Below are 25,045 nucleotides of genomic sequence, written 5' to 3' on the forward strand. Positions count from 1 at the left end.
GCCCATTTCTGGAATTCATAATACTCTCAAAACGATATTTTCTGATCCCAGATCAGATCATCAGATCAGACATAAGATCTGACAATTGGGACAAAAATATTTAAAATCAGGGTTGTCCCAGAAAAGCCAGGATGTGTGGATCCAGGATTTGTGTTCACTACCTGAGATTTTAATCATTGCCTTAAAACCAGAGAGAGAGGCAATGGTAAGAGTGATAACATCTGTTATCACATATAGGAAAACTGAGGCAGAGAAAGGCTGCAACTTACCCAATATCATCTACAGAGCAAGAGAAGACTCAAACCCTTCGAAAAACAGCCAGTTAGAAATAGAACGACCCTTTCCAAAGGCCAAAGCCCTTTAGCTCTCTTGATACTCTGGTCATTGAAAACTCAAAACATGGGGAAACCCCATGGAAACCCCACAATATAAAAACCAGACATTCGCTGATATAATGGTAGACTCCAAATCAAGTGCTAAATAGCAAAGTCATTGTGTGAGGACCCACAGAGTGCTAAGGGTTAGGATGGAGGTCTTGGTGTTAGAGTCTTGGGCACCGACAGGAAGTAGAATGAGCAAGGAAGTTGAGAGATGGGGGTTGGGGGGATTTTAGGACTATCTTTTTTTTTTTTTTTTTCCTTTGCGATACGCAGGCCTCTCACTGTTGTGGCCTCTCCCGTTGCGGAGCACAGGCTCCGGACGCGCAGGCCCAGCGGCCATGGCTCACTGGCCCAGCCGCTCCGCGGCATGTGGGATCTTCCCGGACCGGGGCACGACCCGTGTCCCCTGCATCGGCAGGCGGACTCTCAACCACTGCGCCACCAGGGAAGCCCTAGGACTATCTTTAATTCAGTGTATTTGAACATGCTGAGAATCTCATCAGCTTGCAATTTATTTATTTATTTTAAAATTCAGCCACATTTTACATCTAAACAGATTATTTCTCATTGAATGAAAGATTCTTTAAATTCTGTAGTGCTTTACAACGGGCAAACTTTCACACACACGATTTCATATAATCCCATAATAACCCTTTTTTTTTCTCCTACTCCAATCTTGCCCCTCTCCTCTTCCTTCACCCCACTGGTAACCACTAGTTTGTCCTCTATGTCTGTGCGTCAGCTTCGTTTTTGTTTTATTCACTAGTTTGTTGTATTTTTTAGATTCCACATGTAAGTGATATTATACAGTACTTGTCTTTCTCTGTGTCAGCTTGCAATTAGAAATTGTTGTGGGCTTCAGGGATCTGGGAAAACTGGGGCATGTCGACTCCAAGTTCGTGTGCCCCATGCACAGTGAAGCCAAACAAACCGAAATGTCGGGGTTTGGAGCCGAGAAAGTTTTATCGCAAGGGCAATGCAGAGAGAACAGGTGGCTTATGCTCAGAAGAACCAAACTCCCCAATAGGTTTCAGGGAAGCATTTTTAAAGGCAAGGTGAGGGAGGGGAGTCACAGGGTATGTGAACAGCGGGTGCACATTTCTCTGATTGGTTGATGGTGAGGTAACAGGATGGTGTCACAGGGGTTAACATCACCAATCCTCAGGCTCCAATAGGTCTGGGAGCTGCATACTCATGGTCATCCAGTACTTAACTTCTTCCATTTTCTGGGGGTTTTAGCAACTGTAAAACAACTCAGGAAATGTGCATCAGATACTGCTATCTAGGTACTTCAGGGAGGAACTAAACATTCTGTGACTGCAGGATGGATGATTTACTATTTAAATTCTTACCAGTTCTCCTGGCCCAACTGCTATTTTTGCATTAATTCCTGATCCAGATTTTTGTGACTCAGGGGAGGTGTGGGAGATGAAAGCTTTTCTACAAACAAGAGACAGGCAGAGGACATGGGGAGAGAAGTCTGTCCTGGGAAGTCCCCATGGAATCCTGCTTGGTTACAGGAAGAGGTGAAGAGTTCTACCAGGAAACTTGGGAGCCCCCAGGGCTGGGAAGCAGAATGGAGGAGGGTCTGAGTTAGAGCTCACTTTTCAGCTCCTACAGGCAAGCCCCAGGCCAGCTGGCCTGCCAGCCCAGGGTGGTTCTCCTAAACCCCCAGGCTCCCCCTCCTGCCCCATCTCTCAAAACACGACCTTGGAGCTCTTGGCTGGAGAATAGCCCAGTACTGGGGAAGGGTTGGGTCAAACTCAAAGGCCCTGCCAGGAGGCCCATCTAACTGGGGCAGAGGGGCCCTCGTCATCAGGTTAGAGGGCATACTTGGTTCATTCCTTCATTCACACAGCTCTTTACTGAGCACATAGTTTGTGCAGGCACCACAGGAGTGAGGGGTCTGGAATGACTGCAGTCATGAGGGACCTGTCTCAGCCATCAGATTCAGACTGCAAGGATGTGCTTCAAGCCCAGAGGGTAGGAGGCTGAAAGGAAATGACCACCCTTTCTGGGCTGGGCCAGTGACCTCTGATCCTCTTTTATAGGGCCTAGAAGTCTCCCCCCTGCCCCGCCTCCTCCCCTACCCCAGTACACACCCTTGCATCTGTAGTCTGGCTGCAACCCAAAACCCATGCATGAATCAAAAGAGGGGATTTGGACTTGGGAAAAAAACAAAGCAGAACAAAACAAAATGTGCACCCAGCTTAGATTGAAATGTGGACTTAACTGTGAACTGCCTGGAGCAGTACATTTCACCTCTTCCTGTGAGAAGGCATGTGACCCCTGGGTGAACTCATCCGGCTCAACCAGCTCTTGGGTTTGTGTTCAGACACACTGATAAAGTGTGTCTTCTGCCTCCAGCCCCTTCCCTCCACCCTCCCAGCCTGCCCTGCCTCGCACCACGGGCTCATCACCTTTGCCTCCATACTTTACACTAAGGGGAAGGGGCTGGAGCAGTGGGGCCGGGGAAGCTGGGCTTGGTGGCTAGCTCCCGGCATGTGTTTGCCAAGTGGAAATGTTTGGGGTGAAATAGTCATCGCTATGTACAAGTGAGCAATGAAGGCCTTCAAAGGTCAGATGTAAAAGCAGCTGGGTGGCCCTCCCCACCATGGCTCGGGAGAGGACGCCAGAGGAAGAGCAGGGAAATTAGGGAGGACTTCCTGGAGGAGGTGGAGTTTAAGTTTAAGTTGGGTTCCAGAAGTCATACTGGCTTTCCCCCTACTTCCGTTCTTCATCTGAACTTGCCCAGTAACAACTTAAATTTTGCTGATGTCCCGGGCAGAGTAACATAACAAAGTTGATGAAAAGAGACCCCAGGACTCATCGGATTTTGGGGAGTCAGAATCAAATCACATAAGGTCATATGAAGGGGACACAAACAGAAGGTGGTGCGTTCGAGCATTTAAAAACAGTACTTAAATGGAATAAAAGTCAGCCTGACAATTCCAAGCAATGTCAGTGACACAATACCTCTCCCTCCCTGGCAGATGCTCCCACACCCTCCCCCTCAGACAGCACTTGAGAAGGGCAGGCCCTCTTTCTTAACTGACTTTAGCGTGGGGCAAATTAGCTGACCTCGATAAATCTCTATTTCCTAATTTGTGAAATGGAGAAGGTAACCTATAATGTGCCAAAATGCACACTGTACCTCATTCGGTTATTAGGGATCATAAATGAGTTTGTCAACGTAAAGACCCTGGAACAGTGCCTGCCACATAATAAGCATTCAGTAAATGCCACTTATTTATTATTATTGTTGTTGTTATTAGTGTGGGCAAGTGTAAATTATAGGAAAGTAACTAGACTTTGGTGATCAATTGTCTGATCACTCTGATCTGGTAGACATCTCCCAAGAGAATGAGAGTCACTGAGGATGAGGGATTCTGTCACCCCTCCCAAAGGCTGCTAGAGAAAACACCCCAGCTAGTGTACAGGACCAAGGCTCTTCCACTCTGGGAATTTTTTCAGCCGCCAGAGTCCATGAAAGATTTGATGTGATGGAAGGTACAGCTGCGGGAAAAGAGATACATAAAGAGGATCCCACCAGGGGGAAAAAGTCTCTGAGAAGCTCTGCCCAGAGTCACTAAAATCTTTGAAGACTTGATGAAAAGTACAAACAAACAACAACAACAAAAAAGCCCCATCTTCCTACAGCTAGAGGAAACCTCGAAGCTTAAATTTGAAAAACTTAGGAAAGTACTGCTTTTCACTGAGAAAAAGGGAATCCATCATCCCAAAATATTCCAGATGAGAAAAAAAAATTTTTTTCTCCCCCATCTAGAAGTTTCAGTAAGCTCATGGTTGCTTCATCCATGGTGGGGTTTTGATGGGAACTAAGTTTCCAAGCTCTTGTCCTTTTGAGGTTGATCGTGCCATTTTAGAATCCCTCCCCTGGGGCCTTTGTTAGAGCCACAGTCCCCAGCGGGATAATTTTCCCTACATTCCTTAGACTTGTCCACTCTGCAGTGCCATGATCCTGTTTGTCACACAGGCTCGGGGAGCTCCCTGGTATCTTCCCTCTCAGAGTGTGACCCAGTGTCACTTGCACGTCTAAGTCCACGCAGTGACCTGGCCCAGGCTGTGAGGGTGACAGGGCTCAGCCTCAGACATGTACATCTGATGAGAATCAGAGAAGAGAGTGGCCTTGTGCCCAGTTCATCTTGACCCCGAGAGGGTGGTATTCAGGCCAGAGCCAGAGTGGTATCAGCCGTTAAGTGCACTACAAGATGGGCAGCCTGGCCTTTCATCTACTCCATGGTTGTGAGCCCCGTTGCCGCACCAGTCCCCAGGACCTGGCTCCCACCTGGAGCCTGGGCATGACCTGCTGGTGCCTGAGCACGACTCAGAAGCCAGTGCTCACAGGAGGGCTCATATGCCTGTGGAATCACACTGTCTTCCTGTCAGAGCTGAAATCAGGATTAAAATGCTCCAGTTCCAGCTCCAGCCTTGAAGTGGGAAGGACGTAATGCATGGTCAGCTTAAGAGGGGTATGTGTGCAAAGGGAGAGGAGTGATGGTTTAGGGCATGGCTGGCAACCCAGACTGCCCATCACAGTCACCTGGGGAGTAAAAGTACAAATGCCCAGCTTCCCCCAGACCTTCTGAATCAGAATACAGAGGGGCAGAATCTGGGCATCTCTCTGATTCTGAAAAGTTGCCCAGGTGACTCTGATGTGAAAGTCTAGGTTCAGAGTTGCCTATAGGACCTTGAGGAAAGATAGGCTTAATAAACAGCCATCTCTGTGACTAGGGCTGATTCTCTGCATGCGACTTGCAGCTCAGTTTTGCACCTTCTCACTGCTTCCCTGAGTTAATGCGCAGCCTCTACATTGGTGTGTTAACTTCTCACATTTTCGTGTGCATAGAAGTCATCTGGGGATCTTGTCAAAATACAGACTGACTCAGTAGGTCCCGAGATTATGCATTTCTAGCAAGCTCCCGAGTGATGCTGCTCCAGGGACTAGTTTGAGAAACAAGGCTCCGGGAAAGAACTGGTTCATGGGCATGGCTGTGGTCCTCACCTGGCCTTTTTGCCCTCCAGAGTCCCATCCCAGGGCTTCTTGGTGACCCAGCGACGCTGTTTACTGTGATGCTGGTCAGCAGGAAGGAAGCCTGGGGGAAAGTGCGCCTGGCTCAGCAGATGCTTGTACCCCTGGCAGTTCCTCACCCTGCTAATCCCTCCTTCTTTCCCGAAACACTCTATTCTGTCAGTTCCCATGAGTCCCCCTCTCCTGGTTCTGCCCCGACATCCCTGGCCCAACCCTTTCATGTCTTCTTTGCAGCTTCACGCTCCTCAGCCCACCATGAAACGGCAGAGCTCCCTGCACTCAGACCCCCTTCTACATCCACATCCACATCTCTAGCTGACACCCATTTCAAGTGACTCACAGATTTCTGTCTTCAAACCCAACCTCTGTCTTGAGCCATAGAACCATAAATCCAACAGTCCGCATGACTTCTCGACTTAGACATCTCAGAATCAGTTCAAACTCACAAGCTGAAAACCAAACTCATGGTCTTTGACCCCATATCTGGGTCTTTGTCAGTGACCTCTACATCAATAGATGCCACGCCATCCATCCAGGAATGAAAGCCACAAACCCAACAGTCATCCATTACAGTTTTCTATTCCTCTGTAATAAACTACCCCTTAACTTAGTGGTAACTTAGTAACTTAAGATAATAATAAAAAACATTTATTTTGCTCACAAATCTGCAACTTGGATGGGGCTTGGCAGGGACAGCTTGTCCCTGTTCCCTGCACTATCAACTGGAGTGACTTGACTGGGGTTGGGGGACCCACTTCCAAAATGCTGGCTCACTGGCTGGCAAGTTGGTGGTAACTCCAGTTCCTCTCTTTGTGGACTTCTCCACGGGGAAGTTTGGGCTTCCTCACAGCATGGTGGCTAGATTATAAGAGCAAACATCTAGAGAGACAGAAGGTAGAAGCTGCCAGTATCTTAAAGTCTGGGCCCAGATACTGATCCAGCATCTGTTACCATACTTCCACCACATTCTATCGATCAAGCAATCACAGAACCCGGACTCAAGGGAGTGGATATGAGTCCTATTTATTTATTAATGTATTTATTTATTTTTAAATTTTTATTGGGGTATAGTTGATTTACAATGTTGTGTTAGTTTCAGCTGTACAGCAAAGTGAATCTGTTATACATATACATTTATCCATTTTTTAAGATTCTTTTCCCATATAGCCCATTACAGAGTATTGAGTAGAGTTCCCTGTGCTATACAGTAGGTCCTTATTATCCATTTTATACATAGTAGTGTGTATATGTCAATCCCAATCTTCCAATTTATCCCTCCCCCCACCCTTACCCCCTGGTAACCAGAGGAATTTCAAAGTATTTTGGGACCATATTTTGATGCCACCATATCACCCTTAACAGCTCCTTCTCCTTCAGCTACAAATTCAAGTCATCAGTATGTCCTGATGATTTTAGCCCTCCAACATCTCTTGAGTCTGTTCATCTTTCTCTGTTTCCTCTGCCACCTCACCGATGTAAGCTGCCTCTCCTAAGCTACTTCCATAGCCTCCAGCTGGCTTTGGGAGCCTGTTTTATCCCTTCTCCTATCTGCTGTCCACCCTGAAGCCAAACTGAGCTTTTCAAATGAAATTATGACCATGTCACTACCCCTACTTAAAGCTCTTCATTGATTTTCCATTACTATTAGGATAAGACTTATATCGCGAGGACAGATTCTCCTAAGTCACGTTTAGGCTCTATAAACCACTGAAACGTTCCCCCAAATCCCAATATTTCAGCACCTATACTGCCTCCTATACCTTTACACCTTGAACATTACAAAAATGTTTGTCATATCACATCCTGAACTTCTTGGTCTGGAAAAATATTATCATCAGACCTACCTGTCGTGTCAACACCTTCCTTTCTCTCTAACCTTAAAAAATCACAAGTCCTTTCTCTCCAAATAGCCTTCCTAGGTAACTTTGGGTCCCAGTGATTTCTTCCTGATTTGAATCTGAAGTCTCAGCCACTTTTTTGACCCTCTGTTATACTGCCATTTAAGCTTTCACCCACTTTGGGACTTGTTTTCCTAAGTAGCTTGGGGATAAGAACTACTGCTTATGCTTTTTTTTTTTTTTTTTTTTCCCTTGGTATCATAGTTTCCAGAACAAGGGCTCACAGTATATGTTTGGTTTTCTACTATCAAGTTATAACTTTCCGGTCCTCTTTTCCTCTCCGACTCTTTTCATTGAGTTCTCTCCTCAAATCTAAAACTCCCTTTAATCCAACTAGGGCATCCATCTTACCAAGCATTCTCAGATACTACTATTGACCTTTAAATTATGAGACTCTACAACGTGTGCTAAACATAAACAACTAGATTCTTGTCCTTGGTGGTTGGTTTTTGGGGGCTGTTCTGCCCAGTTATCTCCTTTATAAATTTCCTTTCTCTCCCCTCCAAATCTAAGTTAACTTTCTATCTGGACAAGTTCCCCAAATAAGGCTTCTTTCCAACCAACACCTGGCCTCTAATCAGCCCCACTGCCTCCCCCAGTGCCCATTTCTAAGCCCTGGTTCTCTTTTCTAAAACGGCCTCCAAAAAGCCCAGGGAAGGCAGCCCAAGTCTCACTCCCGCAAGGTCACTAGCATTCTGGGGGCCAGAGGAGGATGGACTAAAACAGGATGGGCCCGCGGAGGGGGGCACTGAGGTGTGGGAAGGGCTGGAGAAGGGGGCCCATGGAGTGTGGCGACCACGATGCCCACAGCCAAGCCCCTAGTCCCACGCTGTGACCAGAACCGAGACTGCCGGGCACAGGAAGTGGGGACCCTGCCCCCAACATCAGGGACCGGAAGTGAGCGTTGCTGGGACACGGCTGTGGGGCGAAGGCTACTGGGGAGGGATCCGTGTTTGGAGCGTGCCCTTGGATTCGCCTCCTTCATTTCCAAACTGGAAGAAACTGACAAATTGTGCTGATGTTGCAAATTGGCTACCTGTCCCTTTCACCATATTCCTTGGGCTGAAATCAATCATCATACTCAAATTGTGACGACAAAAGTTGTATTGAGCAGGATGTTGTCAACCAAACCAGGAAACTTAGACAAGAGGCTGGCTGAGAGCACTTGGCAGTGCCCTCCTTGCGATGAAGACTGGGATAAAGATTTGTGGAAACAGACCAGCACCCCATTTCTCTGGGGCACAGCCATCTAGTATAGTAACAATAGCCCTGCAAGCAACATAGTTATGGAATGTAAGCCTAATCTGGCTTCAGGTACCTGCGTTCCCAAGTCTCTGCCGTATGTTCTGCCTGGGGAAAAACAGTGGAAATCCACAGCAACTGAGTATCTAGCTCACTAAATGCCAGACTCTAGAGGACTCTTGCTTTTTCCTGCTACCAGTGGGTTCTTCATTTTTCTCCTAATTTAATTATGGAAAGATAGACATCAGTGATTTTCTAACTGACAAGTACCTTTTGTCTCTCCCTCCTTTGAGTGTTCGCTCATTTGATGCGAGAACTCTCCGTATATGTAAAGCTGATTCACTTTGTTATAAAGCAGGAACTAAAACACCGTTGTAAAGCAATTATACTCCAATAAAGATGTTAAAAAATAAATAAAGTGTATCCCTTATAGAAAGTCCAAAAAAAAGAACCCTCATACTCAAAAGAACTGCTTGAAATAAATCATAGATGGTAGATAGCAAAAAAAAAAAAAAAAAAAGATTCAAATTGCTGTCATGGCCTCGCAGACTTGGGCCCATCCCATATTTCTGGCTGCGCTGGGAGTGGTATAACTTCGGAATTGCTTTGTAGGAGAATCTTGAGGGGTGAAGTTTGTCCTAAACTTCCCCGATGGCACAAGTATGATGTTTGTACTTGGCCTCTGCGTTTATTTGGAGTCATCATGGGAGGCTAAAGGATATCACACAGGGGGAATCACAACCCCCCAAACCACCCCTTTGGTTCCATCTCTACTCACTGGCTTGTTTTAGTTTCTGGAACGTGGCCCACCTTCTCCTGTGCCCTGATCTCTGCACAGTGCAGTTCTCTCCCCCACTCACCTCTTCCCCCATTTTCTTTTTTTTCTTTTTTAACATCTTTATTGGAGTATAATTGCTTTACAATGGTGTGTTAGTTTCTGCTTTATAACAAAGTGAATCAGTTATACATATACACATGTTCCCACATCTCTTCCCTCCTGCGTCTCCCTCCCTCCCACCCTCCCTATTCCACCCCTCCAGGAGGTCACAACCCCCATTTTCTTGTGGTTCCCTCCTGTTCATTCTCCAATGTCAACTCAGAAGGCCCTTCCTAAGGACAACCTCTCCTCATGCCCCAATCCTCTGTTATATCCTGTCATTGAATGGGTACCACTTGTTACCATGGTGGTTTTACATTGGCCTCTGTGATTCTGTATTTATTATCATTTGACTCATGCAGAGGATCAGACACCATGAACGCAGGAACTGTGTCTGTCTCTGCTTGCCATTCTGTCCCCAGAGTCTGTCAGAGTCCCTGGAACAGCCATTTGCTGGGTGGGTGTTAATGAATGAGTACCTACCCTTTTGATCCTCACCAGGCAGCAAAGCTGGTTTACTCTCAGCCTCTCTTATCCTGTCTCTCTTCCCTTCCTTCTTACTCCGTTCTGCTTCTCTCCAAGCCTCAATTTCCTAATTGCATTTGTTTCTATCAACGTTACCCATGGTTTCTAGGGATGGATGGATGAGAGGGGCTAATTAAGGAAATGGATTTGCCCTGCGTGTTAAAGGAAGAGAGTCACTTCACCGTGTCTTCCCTCCCTCCCAGAGGGCACTTGTGTTTTAGCAGGGGCTTCAGCGCCTTCACTCAGCAGTGGGCATTTCAGTACTGAGGCAGCCAGTGGAGGACATATTTGACTTGGAGGTAAAGTTTAGTCGCTTCTCAAACTACCCCACCTTGGCAGCACTCCGGTTTTGTTTTTTGTTTGTTTTTTTGCGGTACGGGGGCCTTACACTGTTGTGACCTCTCGCATTGCGGAGCACAGGCTCCGGATGCGCAGGCTCAGCGGCCATGGCTCACGGGCCCAGCCGCTCCGCGGCATGTGGGATCTTCCCGGACCGGGGCACGAACCCGTGCCCCCTGCATCGACAGACTGACTCCCATCCACTGCACCACCAGGGAAGCCCAGCACTCAGGTTCTGTGTCCCTGTCCTCCCTGCCTGCTGGGCTTGTCTTTGCTCCTAGATCATTCTGTCCCTGGAGCAGCCCTCTCTGTCCAGGGCACCAACACCTTATCATTTGCACTTAACACTTAACACCACCTCCTTCCTGAGGTACCTTCCTCCCCTGCCACCAAGGGACCTTTGGGCTGCTTCCTCGTTCTCTGCCCTGGTGAGTCAGGGATGCCATAAACACCTGGCATGGGCAGAACATGGTGACAGACAGACGCTCCCACTTAGGACTGTCACAAAGTTCCCTGGTGAGTCAGGGATGCCATAAACACCTGGCATGGGCAGAACATGGTGACAGACAGACGCTCCCACTTAGGACTGTCACAAAGTTCCCTGGAAGAGAGGCATAAAATGTGGAGGACAGGGCCCCCCGTCAGAGCTCACTTCCCCACACCTGCCCACCAACTTCTCTATCTCTGTACACATGGGAACAGGTGACTCTTGCTGTGGGCAAGGCTAGTCCTCCACCTATGCCCTCCCTCACCCAGCCGGGGGTCTTGCTCCATCTGGCTTCTCCTCTATTTTCAGTCTCTTCCTTTCTGGGAGTTCCATCCCTATAACCTAGGAGCCTGCTTAAGTCTCTCCATCTTCCATCCCAGAGGGGACGAAAGAAACCTTCTCAAGACCTTTCATGGCCCTCTGGCTCCAGCTTTCCCATCTCGTGTGTTACGTGAGCTCCTTGACAAAATAGGCTGCCCTCACCTCTCTACTTCTTCACTTCCTGCTTGACATATAAAACCGTAACACGGCTTTATGGTTACAAGAGTACCGCATGTCTGTTGCAGAACATCTGGAAAATAAAAATACACAAAGAAGAAACCCATCATCCCAGGATCCAGAGATAACTGGTATTAATTCTGTATCTGGTATATTTTCTTCTAAGAATTTGCTTCCCCTCTGTGACTTTGTGGAAGTAGGATACTGTTGCATGTACAGTTTTGCATCCTGCTTTACTCTCTTCTATGCACAAGTTCAACATAGTGAATTGAATCCCTTGGGGGCTATTTCAAGTCCCACCTCCTCAATAAGGCTTTCCATTAAAATCCTTCTTCCAGGTCCCTCCCCTCTCCAACCCCCCCAACCCCTACACTTCACTCCTTATCATTTGCACTTAACACTTAATTAGGCTCTATTAGGATGCTGGCTGACAGTGATACTGGCTAACTGCTTCCTAGGCAGGGACTGTTTCATGAACCCCTCAATCAGTAAAGTCTTCTTAGCCCCCAGCTCTGTGTACATACCTTGGGGTGGGAACTAGCAAGCAATGGGTACAAGAGAAGTCTGAGACACAGACCCTGCTGGAAGGAGCTGCCCTATGATGAGGAGAGACGGCCCACACACATAGACCCACACTGACATGAGAATGACGTGTGCGTGGGGTGCATGCTCCCTGAAGCGCTTCAGCGAAGCCAGTAAGGGCTGGGATGGTCCAGGTGGATTCCTGGAGGAGGTGGGGCATGAAGATGCCTCTGATCATTTTCCCAGGGCCTTGCACTAAACTAGGGCCTTAGGAAAAATTCATTAAATGGACCAGAATTCATAGATTCCTAAAGATCCATGTTGAACAAAGAGTTCCTCAAACATCCATGGAGTTCTAACCCCCCTCCCCACCTCTCCATCCCTCCTCCCCCATCTGCCAGTCTGAGAGCCTCCAGGAGTCATTCCCACCTTGGGGGGGGGGGCAGAACAAACCAACATGCACGTGCGTGTGAGAGCTGCACCCCTTTCCCTAGAGACCAGCGCTTTCTCAATGTCAGAGCATGTATCTAGTCCTGGGGTGCGATGGGCCCTTTCTGGCCTCGGGCACCTCCTCCCTAACTAAGAATGTGGTTTCTCTGAGCAAATGGATTTCGCTAAGTGGAGGCGTTCCTGCCAGTTTCCCAAGGGTTCCCATAATGTGCCTAAAGCCGCCAGTCTGTGGAGCATTTTATTATTCTCCTTGGATGTATTGCTTTCTGGTTAGCTCTCAAGAGACACTTTATTATCTTCTTAACAAGCCTTAATTATTCACAAGCAATCCTGGAGGCTTCAAGCTGTCTCTTCACACCCCGCCCACTTAGGAGGTTAAATGACCTTTCCCATTTCCATCTGGGGCCACTTGCAGACTTGGCATCCCCTCCCTGGGCTCCTTTTGTTCTTAATTTAATATTTTTTTTTTTTTGACATTTTCTAGCAATGTGTAAGGTAAGTTCTTCAACCCAGTTTCTCTGGTTGCAAATCCTACCCATCTTTTGAACTTAAGTTCTCTAGAACTCATTCAGTTTGCTGTCCAAGAGCACTTATTTGAGCATCTCCTAAGTGTTAGGCAGTTTTCTGAGCCCTGAGGATATGAAAAGGAAGGAAAAACAGTGCGGCAGAGGAGAAGGATGTGACAGTATGGAATGCTGGCATAGTTCTTGCTTATGTGCCAGGATGAAGGTTGTGGATGCTAAATATGTTTTCATCCAACCCTCACAACAACCTGGACTTAGGTAATATTATTATCCTCATTTCATAGTCGAGGAAACTGAGGCACAGAGAAGTTAATTAAGCTGTGCAAGGTTACACAGCTAGGAAAACTAAGAATGAGGATGACAGCCTGGGCAGTTTGGCTCCAGCGTTTGTGCTCTTGCCCACTCTGCCATATGTAAAAAACTCTCATGAGAGAGTGCTAGGATGAAGGTACTCCTGGGTGGTACCCATGGCACAAAGGACAGAGTCATCTACTCTGCTTGAGAGCCTTTGGGCATTTTCACTAGGACAATGCATGTGGTTAAAATGTCTTCCTCAGCAAACCCCTATTGTGCTGTGAGATTTTGATTCCTTCCCTGCAGGTGAGAGCACCCCCTCCTCCCATTCGTATACCCTTGGGAAGGTTAACACATCACTGAATGATTTGTTTTTAACACCTTATAATGAATTAGCTTATCAGATGGATGGTCTTCGTGAATATCAGAAGAACTCAGCCTTGAGAAAAAAAGGAGAGTGGGGAGGGAGCAGGAAAGGAAGAATACCTCTGGAACATGAGGGACACAGCTGTCGGCAGCAACAGGATGGGAGAGCTGCAACTACTGGGGAGAGGGTGGGTTCTGGCAACTGGAAAGAAGATACCCAATATAGATCTGTACAAACAAGTAGAAAGGGAGGGTGTTGGAGGGCTCTAGAAGCAAACTTCTGCACTTCCTAGTTTTCTGATGATGGATTAGATGTCCCACCTGGTACTTTTGTCTCATCCACTGAGTAGGATGCAGATTCCACAGAACCGAAAAACGAGGGCCACAGAGCTAATAAACAATAAGCCTATAGAAAGAGGTGAAAGGAACTGGGTTTATTACAGTTTATTACAGAACTGTGGGTGAGAAAGTTGGTGATTGCAAACGTCAGAATCCTCTGAGTTCATGATGGGAAATTATTGAGAAGTTAAGCCAGATGTCTTTGCTGCCAGTGATGGCAGAAAAAGAGGATACTAACTGAATCAGTGAGAAGGATTTGATTAGCTGTGGAGGATTTCCAGTGATGGCTGTTGGCGTGAAGGTCTTAAACACAGGATAAATTCTCATCTAGGATTATGGAAAATGTAAGTGTGTCTCAGGGCACCAGATCAGCCTTTAAAGATCCTTCTCAGGTTTACAAATAGCATTTAAATAGTGCTCTATACTTGTTCAAGATTTTTTCCTTTTCTTTATGAGTTCTTTCTCATCCGTTCATTTCAATCTCTTCCCTCACAAATTAACATAAAATGACTTTTACTCGCTTTTGTAGTGGTCTCTAAAATTGATCTATTCTTTAGTTATAATCATTAGTAATTATTATTCCTTTATGATAGTTCACCCGTGGTGGTGGTAGGTGGTTATCTCTCGTGATTAACTTCTAACTAAGGTTGTGCCTCAACGAAAGACTATGGGATGAGAAGTGGAAGTTATTCGATATGAATATATAGAGAGAGAATATATTGAACACACATATACATAATGTAACTGTCATATGTTGAGCACTGATTATGGGTCAGGAGTCATTCTAAACAAAGTACACATTTCATGTTATTTAGTCTCCAAACAACCCATTTTTCAAGTGAGGACCCTGGCACAGAGAGCTTATGTAAACTCCTCAAGGTTATACATTTAGTAGATAAAGGAACTGGGATTCCAGTGGACGCCTTCTAGCTCTGGAGCCTGTGCATTTACACTCAATGCTATGCTACTTTCTGAAATGGCCATAGAGAAGTTGTGTATTAAATACGGACTGGTACAGGAGTGGCCCAAAATGGCTGCATAGAAAGACGCTGAGCTCACCTCCTCCCACAGACACACCGAATCTATACCTACATATAGAGCAATTCCTCCTGAGGAAAATCTGAGGGCTGATTAAACAGCTACTGCACATAGAAGGACAACATAGAAATGGGTAGGAAAGGCAGAGATGTTGTATCCATGGGAACCCAATCCCCAACACAGCAACCTGCAGTAAGGAGGGATATTGCTGACGGGCCTGAGTACGAAATTGCCCACCCTGGGAAACAGCATAAAAATCAGCAGTTTCAAGGGTATCCAGACTATATAGGAAGGAAATCCATTTACTAGAGCTTCTGCCTAATGGGCGTCACTCACACTGTAGTCCTAGGTCCCCCCAGATTCAAGGGGTGGGAACATGGACCCTGCCTCTTGATGGAGGAGAGTCAAAGTCACATGGCAAGAAGAATGTATGTGATGGGAGATACTGATGTGGCCACACTCTTTTTCTCATCTTTTTTCTGATAAACTTATACAGAATAAATTCCCCTCGGAGAACCCTCTCTCTCTTTACCTGACTTAATCTTATTCATCACCTTTCTTACCACATTTAAGCACTCCATAAATATTTGCTAAATAAGTGAATAAATCATCATCATCATCACAACAAAAAAGACGGTGGGAAGTATTTATTGAGAGCGTTCTATGTGCCAGGCATTAAGCAAAGCATTTATACGCATTATCTTGTTTAATTCTCCCAAGAGCTCTGAGAATACTAGTGTCCCTTTTTATGGAGAACTGAGGCTGACAAAAGTTTACACAGTGTGTAAGAGGTGGGGCTGGGGCGCAGAGCCAGGCTTTTACCCATCACACAACGCAATTAACTTTGTTGAGATGCCGTGGGATGGGGACAGGGTGAACCAAGGTACACGTGTTTGTCTTCACCCCGGGCCTGGTGGAGAACAGCTGGTGTGCCATGGCCGAGATCTCAGTTGTAGTGTGTCTAGCTGTGGCTGGAAGAGCATCACTGGCCGTTCCCTCAGAGGTCCGGTGGAGAATGAGTATGAATGCCCATGTCAGTTACTTCCCACTTTCTTTCCAGTCTGGGTGACTGTCCACGCCATCTCTGTGGAAACCCCAAAGGATGTTCTTCGGGCTGCTCGGGGAAAGAGCGTTACCCTTCCATGCACCTACCAAACTTCCTCCCTCAACCGAGATGGATTTATCCAATGGGACAAGCTTCTAAGGACTCATACGGTAAGGATCTTTAAAAAGTTGGGAGCGTCATGGATACCGCCTGACCATGACCTCTTGGAGGCTAAGCACTACAAAGCCATTCAATAAATGTTAGGCAGAATAAACCTAGTTAGTGCCCAGGCTGGGATGGGTGGGGAGGGAGCAGTGAATGTTGGACCCAGGGAGGGCCATATTATGCCACCTCTAGTGTGAAAGAGTCACCTTCCCCAAAACATCTTTCTGTTGGTCAGTCTCAAATGACCTAAACTGTATAATTCCTTTTGATTAGCATAGCACTCTCCCTTGAAGCCAAATTTTATTATAGTTTTTTCCTGTTTGGGTTCTTTTGGGGACTATGGGAAGATTTTATTTTCTATTTTGGACTAGATCCCATGGCTCAAAAATGAAAACATCCTGAAAGTGTACATGGAGAAGTCTCATTCCTATCCCTGCCCCTCTTGTCCTATCTACCCAGTTTCCACACACTAATCCTTCTATCTCTCCGTCCTCCCCAGCAAGGCTAATTTTCACTGGTACTGGTTCTTTGGGGCCAGCATTGATTCTGATTGATTGGTAACTCTGCTACAATCATTCAGTATCGTGAATATCACTTTTGGCTAAGATTTAGTTTCTTGTGTCTCCTTCCAATGATTCTTTACGCCAATTCAAGAAAATGTGAATGTATATATTCACACGCATGAAAATACATCTACTTTTGACCCTAGAATCCCAGTCCCCTATTCCCCTCACCAAAGGCAACCACTATTACCAGATTTGGGGATGACTTCTATAGATGCTCCACATGTATACCATACACACACAAACATAGACATATATTTACATATACGTATATGAATATGTATGTTTATATAAACTACATGCATACTGTCCTCCACTTGGCTTTTCTTCCTCTTAATATACCTTGGAACTCTTTCCATATGTCAGTACATTTATATCTATCTCATTCTTTTAAAAATATTTTCATTAAGTATCACATTTTATGAATGCTCTATACGTACCAATGATGGACATTTGGTTTGTTTTCTATATTTTGCTGCTACAAATAATGCTGCGATAAACATCCTTATGTATACGTCTCTAGGTATATTTTAAATATTATTATTATTTATAAATATATATTTATATATAAGATAAATTATTAAAAATGAACTTCTGGGTCAAAGGCTATGTGAATTTAAAATTTGGATAAAGAATGTCAAATTGCTTTCATTGGATGTCAGACCAATCTTCATGTTCACCAACAACAGTGTAGGCCCCTATTTCTCTAACAGAGTAGTCTCAAACTATTTGATATTTGCCAATTTGATGAGTGAAAAAGTATCTCATTATTGATCAAATTCACATTTCTTTAACTGTAAGAAGAGGAACATCTATTCATTATATATATATATATATATATATATATATATATATATATATATATATTTTTGGACCACGTGTGCAGCACGTGGGATCTTAGTTCCCCCCAGGGGGATGGAACCCATGCCCCATGCAGTGGAAGCATGGAGTCTTAGCCACTGGACTGCCAGGGAGGTCCTTATTCATAATTTTTAAAGTGAGTTCTACTTTTAAAATGCACACATGCCTGGCATTAGATCCCCAACTACTCAGAGTGAAAGCATTTAGCTTTTTCCCTGACAGAAAAGAAAGGGGAACCCAGGACACCCAAGTCCTAGAGCAGCAGCATGAGAAAGGAGAGCAAATCTTGGCCTGAGGCACCTTATTGTCTGTTGCCCAAGGCACCCTGATGGGACAGAGCACATGTCCTATTTGTTTCCAGAACCCCAGGAAAAAACCTAGAGAGGGCAGCTGCTGCCTTTAGCTTGTAGAAACTGAAGACACATTCTTTCACCGTCACATGTATTCAGCACACAAGACGTTAGGTCTCTGGTAGGCACGCTTCTGAGTGCTGAGATAAACACTAAAGATCTTTTGTTGACTGATGGATCCCTTACTTTCTAAAGGATTTGAGGCAACCCCCTTGAGAGCAAGCAAGGCTGCAGAGCAAGGGATTTAACCTGTGCCCTCAAGGAGATTATTGTGACAGGTCCTAGCAAGGGTTGGGGGGGTGACTCGGGGGAGATCCCAGGAGGGGGAAGCCTTAGGATCGCTGTGATTGGGAGGAGGGTTGGGGCATGAAGAGTCCTTGGCAGAGCCAGTAGGTCAGAAAAGAACTGACCTGGGAAAGGCCAGCATCCACAGACAGGTCCACAGCCCAAGACAGGTCCTCATCTCCCACCGTGTTGCTCCTCCCCTTCTCAGCCAAGCTTCCTGAGTTATCTGCCCCTACCAGGGCTGTTGTATGTGGTTGGGCAGAGTATGCACTTGGGGACCCAGCCCAGGGCGCCTGACCGCCATTAGCTTGGCAAAGGTGTGTCTGTCCAACAGCTAGAGCACCTTTTCCTGATTTGCGTAAAGAGCATGCCCAGGCGTCAGACCTGATGCTATGTCTCCACACTCTCTTCCCTACCCGGCATGGTCAGCCTTCCTCCCCTAATGCTCCACCGCAATCACCAGCAGCTTCTCTTTTGTTAAATTCAGCGTGCTGATTCAGTCCTCATCTTATTTCATTTCTCCCTAGCTTTTCCAACTATCAAGCACTTTCCTATCTTGGAATCTCCCTCCCTTGGCTTTCTGGTAGCCTCGTCTTGATTTTTGCTCGTATCTCTCTGACCTCTCTCTGACCTTTCCAAATGAAGTAACTTGGGGACTTGCCATTTCTCTACTCATTTACCCGAGGTGGCTTCAGCAAGCCCATGGCTTGATGCCATCTGCTTTGCATATATTTTCTACTTTAACTCTCACAAAAATCCTATGATACAAGTGTTCTTATCATTATCTCCACTTTGTAGATGAAGAAGTGGAGTCATAGAGAGGTCAGCATTTTGCTCAAGGTCATAGAACTAGTAAGTGGCAGAACTGGGATTTGAACTGAGGCAGTCTGGTTCAAAAGTAGTGATCTTAGCTAGTACTATGTTCTGTTTGATAAATGATAAGTATACTAATGAATAAACAAATTCCAAAGGCGAGAGTCAAATAAATAAAGGGGGCTTGGAAGCCAAGGATGGCTACCTAGCACAATGCCTGCACATAGTAGGTGTTCAATAAATATTGGTTGGCTGTCTGAAAACAGACAATGAACTAAAATGGAATGGGTAAGAGGTACCAGAGGTTACGAGAGGTGAAAGCCTCACTTACTCACACGTGCTCCTCTGGTATGAACTGCCTACCTGCCCTGGGCTTTCAATATTTTCACTAAAAACATATAAATACATCATAAGAGGAATCCACAAATGGACACCACGTACAGAGCTCTTTGTTCTGCAGGGTTGGTGTGTCAGTACACCTGGGCCTGGGAATGGTGGGTGAGGGTAGTCAGGGCAGGCTGGAGCATCATGCCAGGGCCTTAGGCTGAAGACCAAGTGGTATTTCTTCTTCCTCACAGGAAACGGTGCTCATCTGGACATTTTCGACCCAAAACTACATCTACAGTGAACTTTATCAGAACCGCGTCAATGTATCAGGCAACGTCCAGCAGTCAGATGCCTCCATCACCATTGACAGGTTGACCATGGATGACAACGGCACATACGAGTGCTCTGTCTCACTGCTGAGGGACCTGGGTGGCGTCTCCAAGTCACGCGTCCGCCTCTTGGTGCTGGGTGAGCGTCTCCTTCTCCCTCCTGGGGTGGTAGGAAGAGGGGCGGTGAGAGGAGCGGGGTACCCTGCCGGTAAGGTAAAGCCAGGGAGCAATGCCTGACCAGGAGCTAAGACTCCTCCCCTCGCCCCGTCTGTCTCAGGGGTTGGGGTGCTTCTCCTACCCTGGAACCAAATACTCTTCTGTCTGGGCAGACAGCTCCCCAGGGCCAAGGTCAGGGCTAATTTGGAGTGGCCCCTGGGGGTCAGCCTTGGAGATTCTGTACCTGCTCTGTCCACTGCTCTTTCCCTCACACCAGCTTCTCTCTTTTTCATGCCAAACTTACTAAACAGAAGAAAAGGGGAAATCCTAGATCCTACTCTAAAGACTCTCACTGCCCTGCTTTGATGCTGGGGGCCAAATAATGACTCTCTTACAGGTCAGGCATCTTTCCCAGCCCTAAATTCAGCTCATCAGTAGAAGCCCTTCACACCACCATCTCCCCACCCCTCGGCTCCAACACACCATTGATCAGGTTCTACTGCTTCTGAAATATGTCCCATGATAACATTCTTTCTACACAAATAGCTTCTTATTGGAGTTTATAGCTTTGGACTAATTGAACAATCACCTACTCTTAGGATCTCCATTTTGCAGATGGGGCCAAGAGAAAGTAGACGCCTGACTCAACGTCAAACAGTTATTGGAAAAACTTTAGGGAGCACCCAGCCTGTGTCCACTCTAAGAAATGGCCCCCACCGTGGGAGGTAGCAATACTTTCAACCAAAGCAATGGATCATGTTTCCTTCATTTTGTCCCCTTTACACTACATAGTGGGATTTTATTTTTAATTACATAAGGTGGCTGCCTGGGTTTCTGAATCATTGTAGTGAGTCAAACCATAAAGCCCTGAATAAAGAAGAACCATCTCCTCCTTGCATCCTCCTACTAACAAGGTGGCCAAGGCTAGTACTTGTGTGTATTCTTCCACACTCTTCTCCATGTCCTTTCAACACACACACACACACACACACTTTCTTTTTGTTTCTTTACTTTTCTTTAAAAAAAAGAGATCACATTATAAAGATTATTCTGTAACTTTTTCTTAATGTTTCATGAACATTTCTCCAGATCAATGTATACAAATCTACCTATTAATAGAATACATGCCCGTGCATGGATTTACTATTATTCCAGTGCCCCATACTTATGAGCATTCTCAGGCTGTTGCCATTTTTTTTTTGTACCAACAACACTGACTCTCTCTCTCTCTCTCTCTCTCTATATATATATATACACATATATATGTATATATATGTGTGTGTGTGTGTATTCTTTCACTGTGTTATATTTGTTTCTATTGGATAGATTCTTTTTTTTTTTTTTTTTTTTTTTTTTGCTGTACGCGGGACTCTCCCTGTTGTGGCCTCCCCCGTTGTGGAGCACAGGCTCCGGACGCACAGGCTCAGCGGCCATGGCTCACAGGCCCAGCCGCTCCGCGGCATGTGGGATCTTCCCGGACCGGGGCACGAACCCGCGTCCCCTGCATCGGCAGGCGGACTCTCAACCACTGCGCCACCAGGGAAGCCCTGGATAGATTCTTAAAAGAAGGATTTCTATTGCTTAACATCATTAGGCATCAAGGAAATACAAATTTAAAAAAGTAGAATTTCTAGGTCAAGGACTGTGCCTTCATTAAACGTTACTCCATACCTGCAAATTACTTTTCCCCAAAGCAACTACCACTGCCATGAGCATTATGTGATCATGTCTGTTTTCCTATATTCTTACCAGGACTGAATATTATCAATCTTTTTCAGTTTTGTAAATTTTGTTAATTTGCTAGGTGAAAAAAAAGCCGGTTCAGTCCAAGTCAGTATTTTAATTTAACATCCAATAAGCTTCACACCTTTCCTTAACTTTGTGCTGACCCCCTAAATCTTGGGGACCAGCAGTGGCATAAGGGCTGGGTCTGTTTTCTTACTCTCCTTGGTCCACCTCCTCCCACCCCGACTTCTGGCTCCTCTGAGGTCATGGCCAAGGGAGGGAGTGTTAAAGGGAAAAAGGCAAGGCCATGTTCACCTAGCCAGGCCACTTACCATTTTCTCTTGGCTGACCCCAATCATAGCAGATATCCCACTACTGCTTCTTTTGTGGGGTGCATTAGTGGGTTCTTCAGCACCCCCCAGGGATCCACCTGACACAGGTAGTGTGTGCACCCGCTGGCCAGACTCTCACATTCACCACCCTTTTCCACCCTCCCCTGCTTATGGCAACTCACTCCTGCTCTCTGCTGTCCACTCTGGGCTCCCATTGATCCAGCAAGCAGCTCTCTGGGACTGAGTCCCTTCAGTATGACAAGAATCAGCCTCCATCATTACCCTCCTAAACCCACCATCGCAGTCTGCTCCAGCCAGCTTCTCTGGGCAAGGAGCACGCACCATAGTCTGACCTCAGATGGGTCCTCAGATACCCAGGGACACCTATAAAGCCCTTCCATCTTCATGCTCCAGGAGTAGCACTGCAGGGACTTACCGATTTCTGTCCCTCAGCAAACCTCAGCCAGGAGTGAGGGATGCCAGCTCTCGACAGTAGACAACCCCATTCTCCATGCGGGATTCTATTGGTTCCTCCCTGGCTGGGCCTGAGTTGAGGGGAAATACCTCCTTCCCTTCACCTAAGAGAAGGGGGGACATGCTCATGGATCCCTATTCCTGAGAATCCTCTTTAAAGAAATCTCCTCCCGGGCTTCCCTGGTGGCGCAGTGGTTGAGAGTCCGCCTGCCGATGCAGGGGACACGGGTTCGTGCCCCGGTTCGGGAGGATCCCACATGCCGCTGAGCGGCTGGGCCCGTGAGCCGTGGCCGCTGAGCCTGCGCGTCCGGAGCCTGTGCTCCGCAACGGGAGAGGCCACAACAGTGAGAGGCTCGCGTACCGCAAAAAAAAAAAAAAGAAAAAAAAAAAAAAGAAATCTCCTCCCAGATGAATCTCTAGCCTTCTGGGTGAGGGTAACTGTTAATCATAGGATTTGCTCTTGGGAAGGTCATTGGGATGTTTCTCATGCCTCTCCTCAGTACTGAGGACACTTACCACTCAGAGCCTCAACCTGAAGGTTTTAGTGGAAATTCTGAGACACAGGAGAAGTCCCCTCTGTATCCTGCTGATGCTTTCTGTTATGGATTTAGGGTCTCTTGTCTTGCACAAGGTCTCCCACTACCACCTTTGAGGTCACAAAAATGAACTTAATGTTTTTTCTTATGTCTGTAAGTCTTATTTTTTATCCTTAGATTTTGTTTTGTCTGGAATTTATTTATTTTTTTTTTAAACATCTTTATTGGAGCATAATTGCTTTACAATGGTATGTTAGTTTCAGCTTCACAACAAAATGAATCAGTTATATATATACATATGTTCCCATATCTCTTCCCGCTTGCGTCACCCTCCCTCCCACCCTCCCTATCCCACCCCTCCAGGCGGTCACACAGCACCGAGCTGATCTCCCTGTGCTATGCGGCTGCTTCCCACTAGCTATCTACCTTACGTTTGGTAGTGTATACATGTCCATGCCTCTTTATTGCTTTGTCACCGTTTACCCTTCCCCCTCCCCATAGCCTCAAGTCCATTCTCTAGTAAGTCTGTGTCTTTATTCCTGTTTCACCCCTAGGTTTTTCATGACATTTTTTTTTTCTTAAATTCCATATATATGTGTTAGCATATGGGTCTCTTGCAGACAGCAAATATATGGGTCTTGTTTTTGTATCCATTCAGCCAATCTGTGTCTTTTGGTGGGAGCATTTAGTCCACTTACATTTAAGGTAATTATCGATATGTGTGTTCCCATTCCCATTTTCTTAATTGTTTTGGGTTTGTTATTGTAGGTCTTTTCCTTCTTTTGTGTTTCTTGCCTAGAGAAGTTCCTTTAGCAGTTGTTGTAGAGCTGGTTTGGTGGTGCTGAACTCTCTCAGCTTTTGCTTGTCTCTAAAGGTTTTAATTTCTCCATCAAATCTGAATGAGATCCTTGCTGGGTAGAGTAATCTTGGTTGCAGGTTTTTCTCCTTCAACACTTTCAATATGTCCTGCCACTCCCTTCTGGCTTGCAGAGTTTCTGCTGAAAGATCAGCTGTTAACCTTATGGGGATTCCCTTGTGTGTTATTTGTTGTTTTTCCCTTGCTGCTTTTAATATGTTTTCTTTGTATTTAATTTTTGACAGTTTGATTAATATGTGTCTTGGCGTATTTCTCCTTGGATTTATCCTGTATGGGACTCTCTGTGCTTCCTGGACTTGATTAACTATTTCCTTTCCCATATTAGGGAAGTTTTCAACTATAATCTCTTCAAATATTTTCTCAGTCCCTTTCTTTTTCTCTTCTTCTTCTGGAACCCCTATAATTCGAATGTTGGTACGTTTAATGTTGTCCCAGAGGTCTCTGAGACTGTCCTCAGTTCTTTTCATTCTTTTTTCTTTATTCTGCTGTGCAGTAGTTATTTCCACTATTTTATCTTCCAGGTCACTTATCCGTTCTTCTGCCTCAGTTATTCTGCTATTGATCCCATCTAGAGTACTTTTAATTTCATTTATTGTGTTGTTCATCGTTGCTTGTTTCATCTTTAGTTCTTCTAGGTCCTTGTTAACTGATTCTTGCATTTTGTCCATTCTATTGTCCATTCTATCTCCAAGATTTCGGATCAACCTTACTATCATTATTTTGAATTCTTTTTCAGGTAGACTGCCTATTTCCTCTTCATTTGTTAGGTCTGATGGGTTTTTATCTTGCTCCTTCATCTGCGGTGTGTTTTTCTGTCTTTTCATTTTGCTTATCCTACTGTGTTTGGGGTCTCCTTTTTTGCAGGCTGAAGGTTCGTAGTTCCTGTTGTTTTTTGTGTCTGTCCCCAGTGGCTAAGGTTGGTTCAGTGGGTTGTGTAGGCTTCCTGGTGGAGGGTACTAGTGCCTGTGTTCTGGTGGATGAGGCTAGATCTTGTCTTTCTGGTGGGCAGGTCCACGTCTGGTGGTGTGTTTTGGGGTGTCTGTAGACTTATGATGATTTTGGGCCGCCTCTCTGCTAATGGGTGGGGTTGTGTTCCTGTCTTGCTAGTTGTTTGGCATAGGATGTCCAGCACTGTAGGTTGCTGGTCGTTGAGTGAAGCTGGGTGCTGGCATTGAGATGGAGATCTCTCGGAAATTTTTGCTGTTTGATATTATGTGCAGCTGGGAGGTCTCTTGTGGATCAGTGTCCTGAAGTTGGCTCTCCCACCTCAGAGGCACAGCACTGACTCCTGGCTGCAGCACCAAGAGCCTTTCATCCACAGGGCTCCTTAATTTGGGATGATTGGTTGTCTATTCAGGTATTCCACAGATGCAGG

General features: G+C 45.9%; 1 protein-coding gene across 1 annotated transcript in view; it reads left to right on the top strand.

Moving 5' to 3' along the window:
* Positions 1 to 8,131: 8,131 nt before the first annotated feature.
* The window catches only part of GPA33 (glycoprotein A33), a 40,075-nt gene continuing 23,161 nt past the window's right edge, over positions 8,132 to 25,045 (top strand). Inside the window, 3 exon segments of the mRNA XM_060288246.1 lie at positions 8,132 to 8,228; positions 15,893 to 16,047; positions 19,493 to 19,709. Coding sequence (XP_060144229.1) covers positions 8,132 to 8,228; positions 15,893 to 16,047; positions 19,493 to 19,709 — 469 coding nt within the window.

The sequence above is a fragment of the Globicephala melas genome, chromosome 1, assembly GCF_963455315.2.
Source record: "Globicephala melas chromosome 1, mGloMel1.2, whole genome shotgun sequence".
In the NCBI taxonomy this organism is placed as follows: domain Eukaryota; kingdom Metazoa; phylum Chordata; class Mammalia; order Artiodactyla; family Delphinidae; genus Globicephala; species Globicephala melas.